At 31.0% G+C, this 16,584-nt stretch overlaps 1 protein-coding gene across 2 annotated transcripts in view; it reads left to right on the forward strand.

Moving 5' to 3' along the window:
• The window catches only part of LOC145248999 (uncharacterized), a 94,235-nt gene that overhangs the window by 40,791 nt on the left and 36,860 nt on the right, over positions 1–16,584 (forward strand). For both annotated transcript variants that reach the window (XM_080110851.1, XM_080110850.1), the window contains 2 exons: positions 3,021–4,907; positions 16,247–16,325. In XM_080110851.1, coding sequence (XP_079966977.1) covers positions 3,029–4,907; positions 16,247–16,325 — 1,958 coding nt within the window. In that variant the 5' untranslated portion in view covers positions 3,021–3,028. The remainder of the gene's footprint in view (positions 1–3,020; positions 4,908–16,246; positions 16,326–16,584) is intronic.

Consider the following 16,584-nt stretch of genomic DNA (forward strand, 5'->3'; position numbering starts at 1 on the left):
TTGCCTCAAACTCCACACTGGACCCTTCCAACCACCCCCTACCTGAATTTCCTATGCGGACAGACGCCACGCTAGACGATCTGAAAATCACCCCTGCTCAGGTGCATGCTATCATAAAAAACCTTGACACTTCAAAAGCATGTGGACCCGATCTCATCCTAGCTGTGCTATTAAAAAAGTGCTCAGCCGAAGTAGTTCCAGTTCTCTCCAAACTCTACAACAAATGCCTTAATGAATCTTGCTTTCCGGGCTGTTGGAAAACTGCTTCTGTGGTACAGTATTCAAGAATTCTGGCGAAAGAACTGACCCATTAAATTATCGCCCCCATTAGCCTCCTCCCACTTTTTCCAAAATATTTGAGACCTTAATTAACCATGCTCTAGTCCATCACCTTACAGATGCTAAGCTTCTGACTGACCAACAATATGGATTTAGACAAGCCCGTTCCACAGCAGACATCCTAACTGTAATCTTTGAACGTATATACCATTCACTGGACAAAGCGGAGGAGAGCAGAGCAGTAGCTCTAGATATATCTAAGGTTTTTGACAGGGTATGGCATGAGGGTCTCCTCATGAAGATTAGATCATATGGTATCACTGGTAGAATATTTAACATAATTAAATCCTTCTTAGATAAGAGAAAAATCCAGGTTGTCCTCGACGGTCGTACATCTAAACAATATGATATAAATGCGGGAGTGCCCCAGGGGTCTATCCTTGGACCTCTACTGTTCCTGATATTCATAAATGACCTCCCTGACAAAATTTCCTCTGAGATGGGTATATATGCTGATGACACCACACTCTATAACAGGCACGACAGGAAAACAAATGAACACATATCTAAAGAAATGGCAGAAACACTAGAGGATGACCTCCAATCTGTAGTGGAATGGGGACAAAAATGGATGGTCACGTTCAATGCCGCCAAGACTAAACTAGTTTCATTCAATAATTACAAGAAACCTTCTCTACCAACGACTCTTTATCTGAGAGTACGTCTTTCAAGCTCATTGGCCTAACGTTCACAGGAAACATGAGTTGGAACAATTACATCGAGGGCATTGCCAGGGCCGCTGCAAGGAAGGTAGGCTCTCTCTACCGTGCTAGAAAACTACTAACACCCGAAAGTATCCTGTACCTCTATAAGGCAACCATTCGCCCATGTATGGAGTATTGCTATCATATTTGGGCTGGTGCATCGGCTACTAGTCTCTCACTCATTGACAAGGTTCAAAAGAGAATCGCAAATCTGATAGGCCCTGAACTGGCATCTAAGCTTCAGCCTCTGTCCCATCGATGAAACGTTGCATCCCTCTGCCTGTTCTACAAGTATTATAATGGTGAATGCTCTGAGGAACTGCAAGCACTTGTGCCCCCACGACGTGAACACCCTCGACAGACCCGACAGGCTGCAAAATCCCACCTCCACACTCTAGAGATCCCTAGATGTAAAAGATCTTTCTACTCCAGTAGTTTCTTCCCCAGAACCGCTAGACTTTGGAATTCCATTCCAGGTCCCTGCTTCCCCAACTGTACTGACATGCAGAAGTTCAAGTGCAACGTGAACCAACATCTCGCTGCCCAAATCCCTACATAGTACCCCAGTAGTTGTTGCCCCTGAAAGTAGCCCCCTACACCAAAGTGGCAATGTGCCTTGTATGGGGTGAAAATGTAATAAAAAAAAAGAAAGAAAAGAAAAAGCTAAATGCCTGTGTGTGTCTGTACACGAATAGGCTCCTATATATCGTTTACATATACAATGATAGAAGAGGTATCAAGGAGGAAAAATGGATATGTTACATTTTGACCAGGAGTAGTGTATTAAAAATGTGGGGTCTGTGTACGCGCCCAGTCCCCAAAGAATGTAAAGTAAAAACTAAAAAAAACTTTTACAAGAGTTTTTGATATAGATGCGCATAAAAATACTTTGATAGGTATCTTTCAGCTTGAACAGGGATGACATATAAAAATTGTGGGGTCTGAGTTTGTGCCTAGCATCCATAAAATTAAAATATGCCACGAACTTTAACAAAGGCTTCCGATATCTATCTGTGTAAGTATACTTTTATAAATATTTTTCTAAAGATCTAGCTAATTTGCATATTCTTTTTAACCTTTATTTTAATTAATTCCCTATTAGTTGCTTTGGTTTTCTAATGGGATAATCATCTTTAATTAACTATTACGTGTAATTATATTCAGGCAGATATTCTACATGATTTATACTTGCATAATATTTGCGTAAAAATTTTATAGTAAACACAAAATTGTTTCCATATATATTTATGTATACGTATATATTTTTGTTTAACAAATTTTGCCTACGAAACTCCTCCTAGAGTTTTTGGTCTACAGACATGAAACTTCATATATAAGGTATTTGAATCCATGCAAAACTTTATATTTGGGTTTTAGCCCGGAAAAATCTGTGCAAAAGTGTGAAAAAAATCAAAGGTGAAAGTCAAACGCCGGCATTACGAATACATAACGTAGTAGCTATTGGTTCATGTTTTAATTTTTAGCCTTGCAGTAAACATGTTTTCATAGCCCAGTCATTGAGAGCAGTAGTAAAATAAATCTTGAGCTGAAGTTTTGGTTTCAATTCTTGGTGGTGGCGCATGAGTCTTTTTTTAAAATACTTTTTAAATCGTTACTATATATTGCATCCTATCTATCTATCTATAAAAGTGAAAATGTCTGCCTGTCTTTTCTCTGTGGTAGTTAAGGAAGACTATTATACAGAAAGGCATTACTTTACATATTCACACTTTTTAGTATATACATATGCACATAACCTTTTAAACAGTACATAGGGCCCGAGCAAAGCCAGACGGAACTGCTAGTATATATATATATATATATATATATATATATATATATATATAAAAATTGTATATCCAAACTCAAAATAACTGCAGTGGATCACTCTTATGTAATTTAGTGAAAAAGTCAGGTTGCCATATTAACCATCAGTATTCAATAACAGTTTAACAAATTTTATTTTATTTTTTCCAGATTTCACAATGCGAATACTGGAAACTTCCGATGTTGCGATCGATGAAAGAACTGATTCCTCAATCTTCCTGGGAGAAAAACGTTCTCCGCATTCTCGTCATCAGATGAAAATGTCAACACCAAAATTGGGCACCAATGACTTGTACAGTCCAGATTTTACGATGAGAGTTAAACATTTGTCACATAGCACCGAACTGTACGACTTGATTACTCAGGAAGAATTCAAAGAAGAACTTTTTCGTTTATCTGAAACGATAGACTTGCATGCCAAAAATCTGTTGAGTGATTCTGGAATCGAAAGCTTCTTGCTACCAGATTCTGATGAAGATGAACTCTCCCTCGCTAGAACTAGCATCAAAACTTTGTGGGAAGGAAGCCAAAATCCACTTGACGAAATCGACTCGAAGGATGCTGAAAGTAGAATACTCACAACAACGGGACCTCCATCTGATTTCTCTGCTCGTATCGAAGGTTTGATTGAAGATTCTTGCGAAATGTCTTCTATTGAATTGGATCTTTCTGCGCAAGCTGATGAGGTCCCCGATGATGAGATGTTCCTGGAATCGATGAGGAATCTGAGCATTGGGTCAAGCAAAATCTCTGTTGGTTCCAATTCTGGTAAATTTAATCCATATCATTCTGAAGCTCAATTTGATAAGAATAGTCTCCAAGACTTTGAACCAGAAGAAAATATTGAACAGATTTCTTGTTTTCAAAATGGCACCATTGAGGGTGACAATTCTATCAATTTTATGTACAATGGCTGTGCAAAATCTCTGAATCCCGAGAAGAAGTCGAATTTCTTTTTCTCCTTTTTACCAAACAAGGAATCCAGTTTATGTTCGTTGCCAGAAAAAGCTTATGCTAAAATAGCAGAGTCCCTTCTGGATGAAAGAACCCTGTCAGCACTAAATGCCGAAGAAAACTGTCTTTCGAATTTGGACTCAGATCGCAGAATCACTATAGATACTCCTAACATTGTGCCAGTCCCATCTGAAATGGCTTCATCAAACAATGATTCGAAACCATCTCTCTCTGTAGATGAAACCGACCCTTCTGACAAAATGTGTCCAATGACATATGTAGATTTAGATATCAACGGACCCAGCAAAGAGACCCTTATGATGTTCGAACGTCTCAGTGTCAAAGATGACAAGATATTTGTATGCAGGGGTAATCCATCAGAGGAGGAGGAGATCCAGAATCCTTCATTGTGTTCTCAAGCTGATAAATCGGATTTTGAGGATGCTGACAGCTCACCATTGTCATTTGGGATGACAGACACTCAAGTAGATCTCAACGCCTTTGCGAATAGCGTTGGTGGTGTTTCAGTGCAAGGTTTTTGCCCCTCTAAGATATTTCCACCTTCCAATGCCGAATTTAACTTTGTCTTACCCAGTGCCCAAACTTTTAAACCATTTCCCGAAGCTAACTCAATTGAAGAACGGGTGTCATCCGAGATAAACTCTTTGGAAAGCTCTCTGTTCCCCTCCAAAGATTCTTCAATTCACAACAATTCCTCTAATGTAAACTTTCTTGACTCGAGTCTGGAGGATGAAATTCCATATGAAGACGAGTTTGTGACGAAAAATCTGCACAAATTAAAAGAGGTGAAAGAAATTCTTGGTCTCGCTGAACCAGAAATCCCAAAGACTATTCCGCAGAGGGTTGTTGTCAATTGTGATGCCAGACAAAACCCTTTCGCAACAGGTGTGCGTCAGTCTTTCAATAGTAATGTGATTCCACGAGTTATGACACAAACGCCAGGAACCCAAAGTGATGCAATTCCAACTTTTTCAGGTGTTATGTTTGTTGTCTCAACATCTTCGATTCATGGCCTCAAACGGCCGCAACATGAGACCCTGAATAAATCTGCGTTTTACGAAGGTAAGGCATAAAATTGGTAAAAATGTAATTCTTTAAAAAAAAAATGACACCTACAGAGAACTCCCCTAAAAAGAAATGCCCTCTAGAAGGCCACCATTCACCCATGTATGGAGTATTGTTGTCACATTTGGGCTGGTGCATCTGCTACTAGTCTCTCACTCCTTGACAAGGTTCAAAAGAGAGTTGCAAACCTGATAGGCCCTGAACTGGCATCTAAGCTTCAGCCTCTGTCCCATCGATGAAATGTTGCATCCCTCTGCCTGTTCTACAAGTATTTTAGTGGTGAATGCTCTGACGAACTGCAATCACTTGTGCCCCCACGACGTGAACACCCTCGACAAACCCGACAGGCTGCTAAATCCCACCCCCACACTGTAGAGATCCCTAGATGTAAAAGATCTTTCTACTCCAGTAGTTTCTTCCCCAGAACTGCTAGACTTTGGAATTCCATTCCAGGTCCCTGCTTCCCCAACAGTACTGACGTGCAGAAGTTCAAGTGTAACGTGAACCAACATCTTGCTGCCCAAATCCCTACATAGTACCCCAGTAGTTGTTGCCCCTGATAGTAGCCCCCTACACCAAAGTGGCAATGTGCCTTGTTTGGGGTGAAAATGTAATAAAAAAAATAAAAAAAATAATTGTTAATAAAAGTTAGTCTTTTCTGCAATCAAGCCATGTTTTTATACAGGGTGCCTTCAATAAGTTTCCAGATATTTTTCTTATGGCCACTTTTATTGATATTAAACACATGAAACTCTAGTCCCCTTTGAAGTAATCTCCCCTGGCTGCAATACATTTATTGTACCATTCCAATAACTTCTGGAAGGCCCCATAGAAGTCACAGCTTCTTTCATCTACACAATTGTCTCATAATGAGCTTAGGGAATAACCAAAAGTCACAGGGAGCAAGGTATTGACAATAGGGAGGATGAGGAACTGTCTTGATACCCATCTTGGTCCAATAGTCTGTGATGGAGTTGTGGATTGCATCCTTAGGACAAACTTTGTGTAAATCTTCTGCATCTTCAGTTCCTCGCAAATAATTGTGTACAGTTCCCACACTGACATCAAACTGTGCACTTATTGTCTCTATAGACACATTTATGTCCTTATCCATGAAATTCTTTATTTGGCCAATCAACTCTGGTGCTTTAACTTCCTTACTCCTCCCATACTTCTCATCATCCCTGACAGATTTCCTGCCTTCCTTGAATCTCTTATGCCACTCAAAAACTGATTTCGATTCATGCAAGATGGTCCAAAAGCAGTTTGAAACATTCCATACATTTCTGTGTCATTTTTTTCCAAGTTTAAAGCAGAATTTTATTGCATGTCACTTTTTATAAAGTGTCCTCCCGTCCCGATTGCATTTTTTAAATTCACTAGCTGTGAAAATCAGGCTTTAGGAGCGTGTATTCCAGTTCCTGCTGTAGGAATCTTGTAAGATGTATAACAATAACATCCTGAATTTTCAAGAGTCTACACCAATTTTACATGCTTGTACAAAAAAGTCTAGAAACGTACAAATGAGCAGTGCTTATCCAGAATTCCCCCATATTAAAAATCCAAATCTGTATCATGCACGTACTCGTAACGAAAAGATGTTGTACACCAAAAATCGCATAAATTGATCGAGTAATTTTATTTTTATATAAAAAGAATCGTTTTGAAACCAATTTGAGTTTTCATAATGTCCCACTCCCTATGTTAAGAATGGTTTTCTAAAATCTCGCAAGTTTAAATTATTTAGAGTTATTTCCTTTGTTCCTTCTGCTTGTTTGCAAGATGCGATATTGTTGCTGTTCGTTTAGCCACAAAATCTGATTTTATTTTAAAAATTAAACTACATGATCTATTTACATGGTTTTTGTTTTCTTAATAAAGGGCGAGTTTTTGGCAAGGATCAAAATAACTTTAATCAATGCCTGTCTGGTCCATCCAGTTTCTGTCATAAATATCCAACAGTCTGTTTTATGATAAACACGCGTGGATATGACATGCAGAATTGTGAATAACTCTGGCACACTCCTATCTTGGCATTACCTTTGTTTTGGCTATGATGACCTTCCTCAGTTGCAAAATCGTCATCGTTGTCGGTTTAACATCTATTGTACATGCTAGCAAGAAATTGACTTTCAAAGTAACCACTCTCTGACTTGGGTTCATTTTTGTGACACTTCTCATATTTTCATTGGCCTTCCCTCTGTGAACCTGCTACCTCAACTGTTCTACATCCACACACCCAAACATTCTCATCCGTCTTTTAAATTGGCTGTTCTATCAAAGTCTACTCTTTTGCACACATCTCCCTGCACTGTCTAGATTTCATCTTCCTCTGAGGTCATCAGATCTAAGCCTTTCTTAAAGGCTCGCATTACACATCCATTGTATTCTTCTTCATATCATTTCTCTGGAGATTGTTTCGATAGACATTATCTTTTGATATAACTCTCTGATAAACATTGAGAGAGTTTGGGATCAGATGAATGCGAAGCCCATTCAGGATCATACCTCTTACTGATGAGATGATCAAAGTGTAGCAACATATCACTGAATGCTAATAAAAATAAAGAACCCGTGGGGTGATGGATAAAGCATTTGGTAAAATTCAGTTGTAAAATAATACTCTTATGAAGGTTGAAGGTTCAATCTTTGGTGTGAGGAATACTCAAAATACAACTGCGAATTGCAAGGGACTTCTACCATGTCATGACTGACACAATGAGAATATGCTACTACTGTTGATTAAATGTGTTCCGTTCAAAATTCTGTGCAGATTTTCGAGTTTGATAAATATTCCAAAGTTCGGCAAGATACACCTGAAGGTCAGAGGTTATGTCAACTGAAACATTGTGAATAGAACTCAAGATGAGAACAGTAGACCGAATAATCCAAATAATACGAATTAAATTTTCTCTCCTCAATTAACCGGGTATAACGTAAGTATCTTATAGTATATCTCTTAGCCTTACTGGGTTCCAGAGCAGGAATTTATCTGTTCTGGTGGAGTATCCAGCTTAGTTGTTGCATGGATCCTTGTATAAATCAGTGTTTAGCTGTACAAGGGGATTCTGTGAAATAATGCTCAAGATGAGAACAGTAGTCCAAGGAATCTAAATAATAAAAATAAAGACTGTTGAATATTCATACCTGAAATTTGGTGGACAAGTTATGAATAGATTGAATTTTATTTGCACCAATCATGGTTGAATTATAGAAAGGATTGTTCATTTTGTTGCCATCTTTACGGTTGCTGTGTTTATCTGTGCCTGTGTCTATATCGTTTCTCTCACTTGGCCCCAATTGGTATGAATGGCTCTCATCTGAAAGAACCTCCCTGCTTTGACAAGCTTTTGGGTTTGACCTGAAATGAAAGATCTATATCAAATCAGTTGCCAAAGTTGCCTGAAAAATGGTTGCATCATTCTACTGCTCCAGAAAGTATCTCACTCCCGACATAATCCTCTACCTTTATAAGAGTGAGATACATTCTAAAATGGAGTACTGTTGCCACATCTAGGATAGGATGCCTGAAGGGCAGGATAGGGTGCTTGAAGCACCTATCCTGCCTTGACGGAGCTCAAAACCAGCTTTGGAATCTAGTAGGAGATGCTCTTTTCTCTTCCCTGTAATCCATTTCCCACAGAAGAGATGTTGCGAGCCTGTCTCTGGTCTATCGTTATTTTTATGGTAAGTACTTGTCTGAGCTTCAATCTATGGTCTCACCTTGCCAAACCTTCATAAAAAACACTCGTCTAGCAACACCCACTATCAGCGATTCCCCCCCCCCAATTCCATATGTGATTAAATCTAAATGTAAATTCTATGCACAACTCTTCCGTTGACTATAATATGGTCATCTTCAATTCCAATGTAAACAAAATATAAAAAAAGTGTATATATATATATATTTTAAATATATATATATATATATATATATATTGTAAAAATATATATATATATATATATTGTAAAAATATATATATATATATATATATATTGTAAAAATATATATATATATATATATATATATTGTAAAAATATATATATATATATTGTAAAAATATATATATATATATATATTGTAAATATATATATATATATATATATATATTGTAAAAATATATATATATATATATATATATTGTAAAAATATATGTATATATATATATATATTGTAAAAAAAGTTATGATGGACTCTCCTATTGATTTCAGCGTATGAGGTTTCGCCATAATAACTAAGTTGTTCGGAAATCTACACAAATGATTTGTTTATAGTGATGAAGGCTTTGTGTAGAACCAACCACACTTTTTGGTATTACTGCTAATCCTTGTCGGTGCAGATGACTGCCACAAGACAAAGCACACAGTACAACGCAAGTTTTTACATCAGAGTTATCTTCTCTTAGATGCATGTCTTAACTAAGACTGAGGGTGCATTGTTTCTTGAAATGGTTTTCGTAACAAATGCTTTTTATTTCATTTACTTTGTCATAGATATATTCAAAGTCTGGACAAAGATAAAGAAAAATCTGTTCAGACATTGTTTTTATATTTAAATGATGGGCGCAACAAACACTCCTCAGATACTTGTAAAATCTTATTTTCTTATTTATTTTATCATTGGTCTGTACGAATTCTGGACAAGGATGAAAACATGTTCAGGCATTGTTTTTATATTTAAATAAATGGTACTTGTGCATAATTTGAACCGAACTAACTGGCTGCTCGGCTTTGCTCGTAACATGACGTCAACTGCCGGCTTTCGCTGAGCATCAAATTGTAACACTGCTACTCAAGGAAAATACTGAAGAAAACATTTAAATGTAATAAAATAACTAAAAATAAAAATGGAAATGAAAAAGACACCACAACCTATCGTTACAATTTCTGTTTTATTCTTGTAAGAAAATTTTTCATAAGTGAAACAAATAAACAAGAAAGTTGTATTTTTTTTTTTTTAAACTAGTTTTATATTTTGTTTAAACAAAATTGAACAAAATCAGAAAGATAACCAATTTTCTGTGTCTTTAATATTTTTTTAAAACAAAACTTGTTAAAACAGGATTTTCTCTGTGTTTTTCATTTTTTTATTTTTTGTAATTAATTCAATGTAAAGGATGTGTTTGAAGGCTTGTAAATACAGGAATTATTCAGTCATTGGAACAGAAAAAAAAAAGATAACAGAATTACCTCCCTTGAACAATTAACATAATTTTAAACATTAAAAAAAACAGCGTTTCAAAACAACATTAAAAAAATATAACGGTCAATTTTAATCAAACCGAAAACGGCAGTGTAGAAAGTTGGTGTACATTTGTTACCTCTGGAAAATGGGGGTTGCCTCTAAAAATATTTGAGGAATATACCATCTACAATTGGGTAAATAAATATTATTGGTAACTATTGAACCCTTTGAATTATTTATCATTATTTATTTATTTATTCCAACAACTGAATAATTCCAGCATTGACAAGCTTTCAAACATACCTTTTATATGATAAACAATGCTTCAAGCAAACTATGATATACTACTTAATTCAAAGTAAACTTTTTTGTTTTGTTATTTTTTTCTTTGCATGAACAACTTTTTTCCTGTAGGGTGCGGCTGGGCAATGTTTTTTTTTATTCTTATTAAATTAAGACAGCTGGGACATTCCTTTAGGATTAGGTAAACTTTTCTACGGTCGGATCAGGTGATGTCAAAGTGGATTGAAAAGAGACGGCTGATGTGGAAGAAACTTCACAAACTAGGTAGCTTTCCGATAACTCAAAAAAAATAACTGCCAAGAAGCTCCTGGCTGGTACCACATTCTTTTTTATTCTGTTATTTGACTTCCTTCCACGTTTTCGAGTCCTGGATATGACCTTAAACTATATCCGACGGTGAGGCCCCAGCTTGCGGATTTTGGGGAGTGTGGAGCCACCCTTTAATTGCCATTGCTCCCAGGTCCACTCTGACCTGAAGTGGTAGTACCTGTTAGGGTCCCAACTATGGGTTAAATAGAAACTAACTTGAAAAAAAAAAATATTCTATTAAAAATTTTTTCTTCAAAATAACTGGATTCGACATTAAATAACCTGAAAAGGGTTGATACGTCGTAAAACAAAAACAACCAACTAATCCACCTTTTGGTGATGATGCGTATCTCACCACAGGATCCACAATTTTTCTTTGCAGTGATTAATCATTTTGTTTGATCCAAGGTGGAGATATTCATCTTGTATAAAGTTAAGAATGGCCGTTTAAGGGTGTGTTGTTTACTTAATTTATTTTCCAATATTTTCCCCAAAGATCATCTGATCCTTTGCCAAGTATTGATTGGCTGATCAGCGTCTTAAGTCGGATTACAGACAAACCTGAGTGCATGACGTCATATCCTGAGCAAAGCCGATTGGACGGTTAGTTATGTCTGGTTCAATTTCTGCACAAGTACCAAATAAACACTAATGCAACCAGATCAGACCAAAGATACTAGCTTCCTGACCAAAAATGTATCAAGCATTGATGTTATTATTTTCTTTCTCCTTGTAAAACTCAATCATGTCCTGCAATGCCAAAAAACCAAAACAACAATCTCTCTCTCTCTTCTTTCTTTTTTTTTAATTTCATTTTCACGCCAAACAGGGCATTCATTTTCTTTTCCATTTATTTTAATTTTTATATATTTTAAAAAATAGTTTACTTTCAATATTAATTATTTCTGTAAATAAACATTTTATTTAAAAAAATATTTTACTTTCAATATTAATTATTTCTGTAAATAAACATTTTATTTAAAAAAATAGTTTACTTTCAATATTAATTATTTCTGTAAATAAACATTTTATTTTAAAAAATATTTTACTTTCAATATTAATTATTTCTGTAAATAAACATTTTATTTTAAAAAATAGTTTACTTTCAATATTAATTATTTCTGTAAATAAACATTTTATTTTAAAAAAATATTTTACTTTCAATATTAATTATTTCTGTAAATAAAAATTTTATTTTAAAAAATATTTTACTTTCAATATTAATTATTTCTGTAAATAAACATTTTATTTAAAAAAATATTTTACTTTCAATATTAATTATTTCTGTAAATAAACATTTTATTTTAAAAAATAGTTTACTTTCAATATTAATTATTTCTGTAAATAAACATTTTATTTTAAAAAATATTTTACTTTCAATATTAATTATTTCTGTAAATAAACATTTTATTTAAAAAAATAGTTTACTTTCAATATTAATTATTTCTGTAAATAAACATTTTATTTTAAAAAAATATTTTACTTTCAATATTAATTATTTCTGTAAATAAAAATTTTATTTTAAAAAATATTTTACTTTCAATATTAATTATTTCTGTAAATAAACATTTTATTTAAAAAAATATTTTACTTTCAATATTAATTATTTCTGTAAATAAACATTTTATTTTAAAAAATATTTTACTTTCAATATTAATTATTTCTGTAAATAAACATTTTATTTAAAAAAATATTTTACTTTCAATATTAATTATTTCTGTAAATAAACATTTTATTTAAAAAAATAGTTTACTTTCAATATTAATTATTTCTGTAAATAAACATTTTATTTTAAAAAAATATTTTACTTTCAATATTAATTATTTCTGTAAATAAAAATTTTATTTTAAAAAATATTTTACTTTCAATATTAATTATTTCTGTAAATAAACATTTTATTTTAAAAAATATTTTACTTTCAATATTAATTATTTCTGTAAATAAACATTTTATTTTAAAAAATATTTTACTTTCAATATTAATTATTTCTGTAAATAAACATTTTATTTTAAAAAATATTTTACTTTCAATATTAATTATTTCTGTAAATAAACATTTTATTTTAAAAAATATTTTACTTTCAATATTAATTATTTCTGTAAATAAACATTTTATTTAAAAAAATATTTTACTTTCAATATTAATTATTTCTGTAAATAAACATTTTATTTTAAAAAATATTTTACTTTCAATATTAATTATTTCTGTAAATAAACATTTTATTTAAAAAAATATTTTACTTTCAATATTAATTATTTCTGTAAATAAACATTTTATTTTAAAAAATAGTTTACTTTCAATATTAATTATTTCTGTAAATAAACATTTTATTTTAAAAAATATTTTACTTTCAATATTAATTATTTCTGTAAATAAACATTTTATTTTAAAAAATAGTTTACTTTCAATATTAATTATTTCTGTAAATAAAAATTTTATTTTAAAAAATATTTTACTTTCAATATTAATTATTTCTGTAAATAAACATTTTATTTTTAAAAAATATTTTACTTTCAATATTAATTATTTCTGTAAATAAAAATTTTATTTTAAAAAATATTTTACTTTCAATATTAATTATTTCTGTAAATAAACATTTTATTTTAAAAAATATTTTACTTTCAATATTAATTATTTCTGTAAATAAACATTTTATTTTAAAAAATATTTTACTTTCAATATTAATTATTTCTGTAAATAAACATTTTATTTTAAAAAAATATTTTACTTTCAATATTAATTATTTCTGTAAATAAACATTTTATTTTAAAAAATATTTTACTTTCAATATTAATTATTTCTGTAAATAAACATTTTATTTTAAAAAATATTTTACTTTCAATATTAATTATTTCTGTAAATAAACATTTTATTTTAAAAAATATTTTACTTTCAATATTAATTATTTCTGTAAATAAACATTTTATTTTAAAAAATATTTTACTTTCAATATTAATTATTTCTGTAAATAAACATTTTATTTTAAAAAATATTTTACTTTCAATATTAATTATTTCTGTAAATAAACATTTTATTTTAAAAAATAGTTTACTTTCAATATTAATTATTTCTGTAAATAAACATTTTATTTTAAAAAATATTTTACTTTCAATATTAATTATTTCTGTAAATAAACATTTTATTTTAAAAAATATTTTACTTTCAATATTAATTATTTCTGTAAATAAACATTTTATTTTAAAAAATAGTTTACTTTCAATATTAATTATTTCTGTAAATAAACATTTTATTTAAAAAAATATTTTACTTTCAATATTAATTATTTCTGTAAATAAACATTTTATTTTAAAAAATAGTTTACTTTCAATATTAATTATTTCTGTAAATAAACATTTTATTTAAAAAAATATTTTACTTTCAATATTAATTATTTCTGTAAATAAACATTTTATTTTAAAAAATATTTTACTTTCAATATTAATTATTTCTGTAAATAAACATTTTATTTTAAAAAAATATTTTACTTTCAATATTAATTATTTCTGTAAATAAACATTTTATTTAAAAAAATATTTTACTTTCAATATTAATTATTTCTGTAAATAAACATTTTATTTTAAAAAATATTTTACTTTCAATATTAATTATTTCTGTAAATAAACATTTTATTTTAAAAAATATTTTACTTTCAATATTAATTATTTCTGTAAATAAACATTTTATTTAAAAAAATAGTTTACTTTCAATATTAATTATTTCTGTAAATAAACATTTTATTTTAAAAAATATTTTACTTTCAATATTAATTATTTCTGTAAATAAACATTTTATTTAAAAAATAGTTTACTTTCAATATTAATTATTTCTGTAAATAAACATTTTATTTTAAAAAATATTTTACTTTCAATATTAATTATTTCTGTAAATAAACATTTTATTTTAAAAAAATATTTTACTTTCAATATTAATTATTTCTGTAAATAAACATTTTATTTAAAAAAATAGTTTACTTTCAATATTAATTATTTCTGTAAATAAACATTTTATTTAAAAAAATATTTTACTTTCAATATTAAAATATTTCTGTAAATAAACATTTTATTTAAAAAAAAAAAATCAGTTTACAGGTATTCTTATTTATTACGTATTTAAAAAAAAAAAAATTATTTTCAGCGTTAATTTTTCTAAAAATAAGTTTTTGGATATTGTTAATGTTTTATCTACATTTTCAATGGGATTTTCCAATTATATAACATTGTTTACTTCCAAGGATTTTGAAAATCAGAACTCGTTTGCTTCAGCAGTAAATATGCAAAATCACTAAAAAAAAAAAAAAAAAAAATTTAAAAACGGTACTGGTGCATTGTACGGATCGGATGTTGTCTATTATGAACTAGATTCCTCATAAATTTCCGATATGGGCGGACCAATAATGGCAAAGTATTTGTGCATCTATGTTATTGCACTGAAATGTTTAGAAAGCCATTCTTAACATGGGGAAGGAGAAGGAATTCTGTAACTATTCTGTACCTTCACCTAACAATTTAATAAACAAAAATTGAAGGAAAATACTATCAAAAAGCAAACAATAATTTCATTAGGTTTCCAAGCATTTTTAATGGTGCTTGGCATATTTCAGTAACGACGTCAGGTGTCAGTCGAGCTTGAGCGGACATTTACGAGATCCGGTTTATAATATGCAATATATGTAATTACCGACTTCTGGTTTCTACAGTGCACTATAAAAGTTAATAGTTGGGCACAAAATAATACACAGTTCTTTATTCGATCCTGGACAATGCCGTCTTCCTGTTGATTATATACTGCGATGATAATAGTGGGGCATGCGTGCTTTGTTTTTGTTTCTAAAAAGTTGTGATTTGTATGAGAACCTTTTGAATTTATTTTACGTTTCTGAATTTTTGAGATGAGGATTCTTCAGACTACTGTTCTCATCGTTATTTTCGCAATGTTTGTTCGATGTAACCTTTGACTTTTTTCAGGTCTATCTTCAGTGCAAGTGACATTCAAGAATACAATTGTGAATTACTTAGGACTTCTAACCAGTCATGGCTGATGGAACAAGAGCATGCTACCCCTTGGATAAAATAAAGGGCTCTATATATTATTTTTTTATTGAAATCTTTTAAGATGAGTAATTTATTTATTTATTTGCAGACTGTCATCCTTATCTTTGTAGTTGTTTCACGACGTTTTGGCCAACTATTCCTCTGGCCTTCTTTAGGTCGTTAACCGTGGCGGGATATTTTGTAGTAATTACTGAGGATACAGTTAAGAGATTCAGCATTGCGGTTAATCACCTCAGAAAGGCCAGAGGAATAGTTAGCCGAAACATGGTGAAATAACAACTATGAAATGGGGATAAGTCTGCAAATGAATAAAGGATTCTGTTTGAAATTCCGTGCAGATTCCCAAATTCGACAAGATAAACCTGAAGAAGGTCGAAGGTTACATCGACGGAAATGTGAAAATAACACTCAAGATGGGAGTACTAGTTCAAAGAAGTCCGAATAATATGCATTTTTCTTTAACTTAATTTTTCTTTTCTTCCTTTCAGCTGATTCCCGAAAGAAGGCAAAGCAAAGCGTCGCTCATTTAACGGATAAACAACTTTCAGAATTTGTGAACAGAGAATCGTAAGTTGTTTTTTTTTCTTGTCAAAATCTGTGAACAAACTGAAGTAAGAAGTGCTTATGAGAACTGCTGCATGTTGAAATTACAAGTTCCTTTGTCACATCATTATAATAACGATCATATATTATTATTATAATGATATTCGAAAATGACTCTGCAACAAAGGGAAGTCACTCTCATATTCTTGTTTAGGATTGCAAGATTGATCCTTTTAATGCCACATTTTGCAAATTTGGACTTTCATGGAGGAGTTTGGCCTTC

Source organism: Euprymna scolopes, chromosome 27 (assembly GCF_053919585.1).
Source record: "Euprymna scolopes isolate OS-2025 chromosome 27, ASM5391958v1, whole genome shotgun sequence".
Classification (NCBI taxonomy): domain Eukaryota; kingdom Metazoa; phylum Mollusca; class Cephalopoda; order Sepiida; family Sepiolidae; genus Euprymna; species Euprymna scolopes.